The sequence below is a fragment of the Mesitornis unicolor genome, unplaced genomic scaffold, assembly GCF_000695765.1.
Source record: "Mesitornis unicolor isolate BGI_N332 unplaced genomic scaffold, ASM69576v1 scaffold47376, whole genome shotgun sequence".
Classification (NCBI taxonomy): domain Eukaryota; kingdom Metazoa; phylum Chordata; class Aves; order Mesitornithiformes; family Mesitornithidae; genus Mesitornis; species Mesitornis unicolor.
Window position 1 is genome coordinate 38883 of NW_010193921.1, and position 8087 is coordinate 46969.

Below are 8087 nucleotides of genomic sequence, written 5' to 3' on the forward strand. Positions count from 1 at the left end.
TCTCTGCCCCTAAACAACACGCAAGGAGCCCACGCTCCCTGTATTTAAAAGTGATGCTAATATTTTCTTCTTTTGTTTGCTTTTTATATTGAAAAGCTTTGGGTGTATCCTAAGAGTGACTTTTCCAATGTGCCTTCTGCCCAGCAAAATGGGGTGTCCTTGTGCTCTCAATATCAAAAGAGCTAAATAATATTTGTGGTGAGAAGCAGAGGACGCTGGCCTATGGGACAGCATGAAATGGGATCATTAGGAAGAAAAGTAAGGCTCTGCCCACATATAAAACCTGACCCTTCTCTGCGAACATTATCCCTGTGAATAATTGGAAATCCACATTCAAGCTTCCTACTGTGTCCATCCCTTGAGGACACACCCGCTGTATTGCTTTACATGGTGCGGCAATGCACAGCGAGATTTACATATATATCACATAAGTGTTTACAAAAAAAATTACCATGTGATTGAGCTGAGAAGCTGCAGAGGGCCCCAACTGTACGAGTTTCCATGCACTTCAGCCAGAAGATTTATTTCCAATTTGTTATTCATAAGGGAAGAGCGAGAGATTGGGACGGGGTCCTTTGAAGTGGAAAACAAAGTCTTCTATTCAGCCCTCAGCTTAATAGAATACACATGACACAGGCTTGGCATGGCGGCCCGCTTTCATGTCAAGTGCTCCTTGTCATTTTGCTTTCCTAGGCTGAGAATGCTGGTGGGAATGGGTATTGCCCTGGAAAAGTCCTGTTATCTCCTGCTGCCTTCTGCAGGAGGAGCGCAGTGCAAGCAGGTAGGAGCTGTTTGGTGGTGGTGGTGATGGGGAAACCAGGCTGATCCTGTTGTTGCTCATAGTTCCTCATTTATATTTCGTATTGAAAGAACGCATGTAGGAAAAAACAGTTTAATGCAGGGTTTCTGCAGGCATTATGTAGGTGCTTCTGCCCACACTGACCCTGTTGAGAGGCCCTGAGCACAACCCATGGGCTCTGAGCCTGCCTCTGACACTTGTTTGTACATGACCTGAGCTCTTGCTGTTAACTCTCCAGGTGGAAGGGACCAAGGGAAGGCTCTTCCTAATCTGTACAGCATTTAGGATGGTGGAGCATGACCTATGCACTGTATCTCTGCAAATAACCAGTGATTCTGGCAAAAAGTTGGTGTTTTGGGGATATGTATATGAATCCTGCATTTCTTTCCAGGAACAAGGCTCTGGTTTTACAGTGATGTTGTTATTACCGCTACCTACAAGCCTCTATGCTTTGCTCTGAGTTAGTAATATTAAAACCATGCTCAGTGCAGCATTTGTGCAAGTGTTTTCAAAGAACTTACAAGTCCATCTTACCACAAAGCCCTGTCAATTAGTGAGTCCTTGGGCTATGAGAAAAAACACGTCTGACCTTCAGCACATCAGCTTGGCCTGCAGCGCGAGTGTGGTTAGAAAGAATTTGAACCAGAGTCCTGCCAGTCCTCTTGGCCCTGTGACATTTCTTCCTCCTGAAATGATGTCCTCATGCCCTGCATCTCTCTCTGCACGTTCAGGTTTAGAGCTCTGGGTGAATCACTGAAATCAGAGATGGAAAGAAATGCATGAAGTCATCTCATCCCGCTCTTGCCAACGCAGGATTATTCCCCACAGTGCAGCCTTGAGTGCCTTCTCCAGCCTATTTTTAATGACTCAAAGGAGAGGGTTTTCCTCTCCTCCCTGGGGAGACTGGCTCTGCTGTTCAGTAGACCTCACTGTTAGGGAATTTGCTTCCTGTTCTCCAGCCTCAATTCTCCTTTTCCCTAATTTAATTGAACCGTTCCTGGCTCCACCCTTCAGCGCAATTTTCTGTGTTGCATGACTGTTGCAAATACCTGTTGTCAATTTGCCGGTGTAACGGATGGGAATTCATCACCGTGCGCCTTGCTTGGCAAAGGCTCTTTGTGCAGAACTGCACTGGGAAGCCAGGCTTTATCAGAAACCAGATTTCAGAGCTACCTGCCAAGAAATAAGAATGACCTTTTCTTACTTGTTTGGCCAATGCCATTAACATAAAACGCCATCATGACTGAGAATAGGCTGGGTTTCTGGCAAAGCTACGAATGTCTGTATTAATGGGCCGGTTTTCCTCTTAGTCCTCCAGCAGATCTTCCATAGTGCTTTTTTACATGATAGCAGTAACTGTTTCGAGTTCTCAGGTTTAGCTGTAGACGTAGAGATGTTTGGAGAACATTTAATGAGAAAAATACAGCCATTCTGGTGCTATCAAGTGGCTTCAGCTGTTGAATTTCTACACTCTGGCTTTCAATTTGAGGTTTCTTAAGTGTTTTGAAAATGGGTTTTGAGGGTGAGATTTATGCTTTGGCAATACCTAGATGCTCTGGAAGGTGGCACCTTTTTACTAGGGGACATGTGTCTTTCATCCAGCAGGACTGACTTGCAAGAAAACTGTGTCCAGAGAGAGTGAGTTGTTCCAGAAAAGCATCTTACGGGTTTGAAGAATGATGAATCCCTATTTATTTATTTATGAGATGAAAATCAGTTTCTGCTGGCAGCAACAGCAGAATAGAGGTCCGTACTGAAAACACCAGGAAAAGAATGGCTAGCATTAAAGAGACTGAAATCCCTTTAGTGCTTTTGTATGGCAGAGCTGCAGCCATTTAGCTGTGGCAGGATACCAAACAACACTGTGGCTGCCCATTGTTGCTTGAACAGTTTGATTTTTAAAACATTCAACTGAAATATAAGCTGCAGCCAAGCTGGAAGAAGCGAGTCACGAGGACAGCAAGTTAAATGAAGAGTCAGCAAATGAGGGAAATGAGCCCTGGTGGGAAGTGGCTCTATTGCAAACCAGGAGCCCAAGAGCAGGATCTCTGCCTAGCCCAGCTATCGGGTTGTTTTCAAGAAAGTTTTATAGTGTAGAAGTAATGCAGCTTTGAAAAGGATGAGATAGTGCCACAGCTATAAAGGAGAATTCCTGATTTCTCTGCGGTAAGCCTCAGAAGGGCCGTGGATCCCATCCCTTTCAGCTCACCACTGGTCCTCGCAGCATCAACCAGAAACCTCTCCTCTGAGAACTTCCACTGTGAAGCGTTTCAGGAGATGGGAAAGGGATGGTGGAGCCGGGTGGAGGAGGAAAGAACAAAGTGACCGTAGCTGGCATAATGAAACCCATCCCAGCACGCGTTGGCCTTTGATGCTGATACCGATCTGACTCATCAAAATGTTTGTCGTGATTCCCGAGATGTGTTTTTTAGAAGGCACCGTTGTTGGTGGTGTTTTTAAATGTGCATGTTTAGATGATGCTGCGAGTTAAATGGATTGGAGCACGGTGTGTGGGAGCAGTGAGGAGGAGAAGGGTGTGTGGTCCCTAATGACGCCAAGTGGAAAACAGAGACACACCTGCTCTGGGATGTAATGAGTGATAAGAGTAATTTCTTAACGATGGGGTTTTTTGGGGAGTGCAAGGGGAAGGATTGGTTTAAGAAATCTAAGGGAGCAAGCAGAACTTCTGTCTCTCTGTGCTAGGGACTGTTCATTTAAATGGGAGTGTTTGGTACATCTGGGCTGAACCGATACCGGTTCTTGCATGTCGCCCCTCTGCTCAGTGTTTTGCTTTGCACTGTTGTATCTGCCAAAAAGAAAATAAATTCACAAAATATTTGTGAAGTTGCATGGCCACAGGCTTAAATACATACATATGAAACCCCTGAAAGCAATTTGCTTCAAGCCCTCCTCAGATCCAGACATCTTTCTCACCCCATCTGCTCTTTCAAGTACACAAGTTCCTTGGGAAAAATCACTTATTACATCACTGAAAAATGCCACAAAAATAGCTTTTCACTTAAGTTCCCATCCTCAGAGTTAACTCACATGGGGATCAGATAGATTCAAGCATTTAATAACTTTTTATTTTCCTTTCTCTTTAAACACAGGATCTCTGGTCATGGAAGCAGGGTCACGTGGTGGATTCTTGGCAGTCAGCAGTCTGTGGAGCTTTTGCAGGTGCAAAGGATTATATGTTACACTGGGAAAGACTAAAGAAGAAAGGGAAAAATGTGCAAATCTATTAAGTATAGCAGAACAGCATTCCTTTGTAATTCAAGTTTGTTTAGAAGACAACGGATCCAGTTGTTGTTTGGAAATAGGAAAGTCAGCAAAGGAAACAGAAGGGGAAAAAAACCTCAACTGAACAGGGTGTCTGTTTGAAAGACAACCAATTTGTTCCTGACAAATTTCTGTTCTTTAAAAACCGGGGGCCTGTCAGTCAGGCTCGGCGATTATTTCCAAGTTGATTTGTAAAATCCTCACCCAGGAGAAACTTTGCTTGGGCGGGGGGGTTTGTGCAGCTGCCTGCTCCCAGCGCTTCCCCAGGGGCTGCAGCCATTGCAGCGAGAGGCCGTGATTCACCATTCATGTGACAGCTCTGACAGCCACGCAGATTAACTGGAGTCAGGAGAGCAGAGGCTACTGCTGCACAGCCCGCGGGCAGAAAAAACCCAGAGGACGAAACATCTGGGCAATCTCCAGCCGCTACAGCAAGAATAAAGAGTGGCAGAATACAATACTGCACTATTTATTACCAAACGAGCCAGAAGTTAATTGAATTCTTCAGTAGGCTTCTTGCTTGATTTTAGCCTACTGTAGCTGTTTAAAAAAAATAGAGGAAAAAAAAATCAATTAGTGACTCATCAGTGTAGCTGACAAGTTTGAGGGAGGAGAGACTCAACTGTCTTAATAGAAAAAACAGATTAGTAGTTAAGAGATGGATAGCCAGAGCTTTTCCCCGAGGAGCTGAGATATATTTTGAGATTCCAAACCAGTAACAGAATATGTGGAAAAAATAAATCCTGTTCAAAGAGGAATTATAGCGTTTCTTGAAATAGAGATTATCAAAAGCAAAGCTTGTTCTCGATGACTTACAAAAGCGGAGCCTTTACGTCGTATGTGATTTTTTTTAAAATAAGCTCTGTTGGGGAATTGAAGTATTAATAGCAGCAGGATTCCAGCAGAGACTGAGGCTTCCTTTTGATGGGCGCTGTAACTGCACGGCTGAGAACGGGAGCGTGGCTGTGAGCGCACACAGTTCAGTAGATCGGGCATGTGAGCTGGGAGGAAATGGTGCAGGGAGAAGGGATTCCAGTTTGGGGCAGGGAGGGGATATTTTAGATGATCTCTCGTGGTCTTGTCTGGCTGGATTTTCTGTGTTTGTGTGATGGGAAAGGAGTTTTACTTTGCTTAAAATTCAGTCTACTGTTGGATTTTAGACTGATTTCAAATCAGTGCCAGCGAAATCAGAGCAATTGAAGCAGGTTCTTAATTTTTGTTTTGAAACAAAAGCTGTCAGACTAAAAATGCTTTAAAATGCAATCTGTATGTCTGCAGGTGTGATAGAAGATCATTAATTTAGCTCTGTTGATTTCTCTACAGTCAAATTGATACAAAACCAGTGTTCAGGCACGTTCAGAGAGCTGCAAAGGTTATCTGATTTACCCAAGGCCTTGCAGAGTAATTTCCTGAAGTCCAATTTGGTGCCTCAATTGGAAATTCAGCCCAGTGCCTCTGTTTCCTTCTCTGAGTTTCTTGATTCTGACCAGTTGTGCTTGGACTTGCTGCTGTTGGATGGAGGCTCACTTGTGTCTGCTCACTTTCCAGCAGAAACATTGCAGAGGGAGCTTCCAGAGGTAAGGTTGTGCTGCTGAGGAGACCTCACGGGTTGTGCTGAAGGAGGCACTGGAGCAGCACAGGGTCTCTCTGGTCCATGGTGATGGTAGATGAGCCCATTCAGCCTGGCTGTCCTCATAGGCTTCACTCCCCAAGCCCAAATCTTTGCAGAGCTGGAGTTCTCTTCTGTAGATCATGTTGTGATGGGTGATGATACATGTTCTCTGGGTTACAGCTTCACTTCCTCCAGTCTGGCTTTTCATCACTGTTCTTTCTTTCCCCATTCTTTCCACCACCAGTATTGGAAACTTCTTCTCTCCTGGCTTCTTCAAAGACCTGCTTCAAAACTCACGAGGTTAAACTGGTTTTGGATGGGAACCTCACCCTTCCATCTTCATCGCTTCCCTCTGCAGACACGGAGGCCCTGTGTTGTTCTAATCCAATACCACATCCATTCTGTTTCAGTGAAAATATTTAACCTTTTTGCTGAATGGAAGCAGTGGAAAAACAATGTCCTGCTTTCTGAAGAATGGATTCCATGCTTAAACAATTATTAACTACCTACATACAGCTTCATATGAGAGACTAAATGACAGACCAAACTCTTTATCTCTTTCTTTTCACCCCAAAACAAAATATATCCAAACCCCACGAGTACCCTGTGAATAAAATAAGATGAATGTGTGCATCCGAGTGATTTAAAATTACTCTTTTATAAACATTGAAAGGAGAAGATTGTCCAGAAAACAAACTTTAAATGCAGAGATGCTGTCAAATGCCACCATGGTAGTAGTGGGGTGGTGAAATCACACAGACATGCTTTTCTCCTGTGTTCTCTGGTGGAATTCAATGCTTTCTAAAAATACATTTAGAGGTCCTGAGGGGCAGGGTAATAAGCTGAAATAAACTGAAAGGAAAGTCCTGTTTGGCTTCCCTTTATGGCGCGCACACATATATCCGTGTGCTGGTTAGTTCCTAGCTAAATCATCATTGATTATTTGGCGAAGACAGAACAAAGAGCAACAATATCTTGAATTTCATCCCCAGTGCCTGTGAAATGGCAGCGATTTCAGCCAAAGTGCTGCGAGAGGCCCAACTCTTCCTTGTTGAGCGCACATGTGTAAGATGTGTGTACAATCCCTGGGCTTTTTATAGAAACACAATAGGCATAAGCATGAATATCAGAGATTTGGAATCCTGTCTGTCTCATCTGTTAATGATTTAATCCCTGGAGTCCTTGTCCAGCTTTATCATCATCTCTGCTGTCTTAACTAAGAGGGTGTGTTTGGAGCAGTTGGGGAGTGAGAGAAGGTGATACCTGAGTAGCCAGTGGGGAAGAACCTAAGGGCACATCTACGTGATAATTTCAGCTTGAGGTTGCATTTGAACCAACCCTCATCTCGTCTGAGCTGTTTGGACACCAGCCCAGATTTGGGCACAGGCTGGGGGCAGAGGAGGGAAGCACGTCCCCATGTTGCGGGTGGGCCAGGTGTGATTGTGGTTGCGCTCCATGCTCGAGTCTTCTCTGGGCTGTGGCTGGCTGGACCACTGCATCCCAGCCACCGCTGTCCCAGCAGAGCACTGAGTGGGTTTCGTGTGCCCACTGTGGAATTGGGCCAGCGACAAGGAAATCCGGCCATTGGGTATTAGCTGTTGAGAAGCAAAGTGCTGCCTTGGAGCAGCGAGACAGCTCCAGCTTGAACCCGAGTGTCCATTTAATGCGATTGAAAATTGCCTCTGATAAAGACACCTTCTTTCTCCCTACCGTAAAAAAAAGAGCATGGCTTAACATTAATTTTTAATGTTCTGTGGTGACAAAGTCACCGAGAAAGGAGGTGCAAGTCTAGTGAATAATACAGCACTCACGAGAGCTTTTTGCACATTAACAGGGAAGACTTCTCATCACTTTTGTTTTGATCTAATCGGCTCTGACAAGATTACACGCTGTGTCTAAAAGCCTCTTTAACTCTATAGCTCTGAATAAATTTTTGAGTAGTTCTCAGGATTTCCCTGCAGTGTCTGCTTGGACCATGCCTCTAACCCTGAAGTGGTTAAATCGCTGGAGGAGCAGGGCTTTGCCTCCTGGTATTTCTGCTGAAATCCAAACAGCTTCTTGGGTCACTTTGCTCTACCATTGGCAGGTGTTCCCACAGGGATAAATGACCAGAATAAACTCCATTAAAAATTTATCATACTGTCAATAAGATAAAAGTTCAGATAAGAACTGATTGATTGGAGAGTTCTGAAAAAGGTAATACCTGAACTTGGAAGTCAGTCAGTGTAAGAGGATGCTGTGCGGTTTAGCATTGGACCTGTGCAATGACTCAGTTTTTCAACCCAGATTCGGGATTCAATCCTGAATCAGTCCTGGGCAACCTTCAGATGTCAGTACAGAAAATAATAATGAAGACAAGCAATAACGCAGCTCAGCCTGGACTTTTCTCTTTCC

At 44.4% G+C, this 8087-nt stretch overlaps 1 protein-coding gene across 1 annotated transcript in view; it reads left to right on the plus strand.

The window, feature by feature from the left end:
* Positions 1 to 3909: 3909 nt before the first annotated feature.
* The window catches only part of LOC104543097 (S-adenosylmethionine mitochondrial carrier protein-like), a gene marked incomplete at both ends in the record, with an annotated part of 8908 nt that continues 4730 nt past the window's right edge, over positions 3910 to 8087 (plus strand). The window contains one exon of the mRNA XM_010187616.1: positions 3910 to 3979. Coding sequence (XP_010185918.1) covers positions 3910 to 3979 — 70 coding nt within the window. The remainder of the gene's footprint in view (positions 3980 to 8087) is intronic.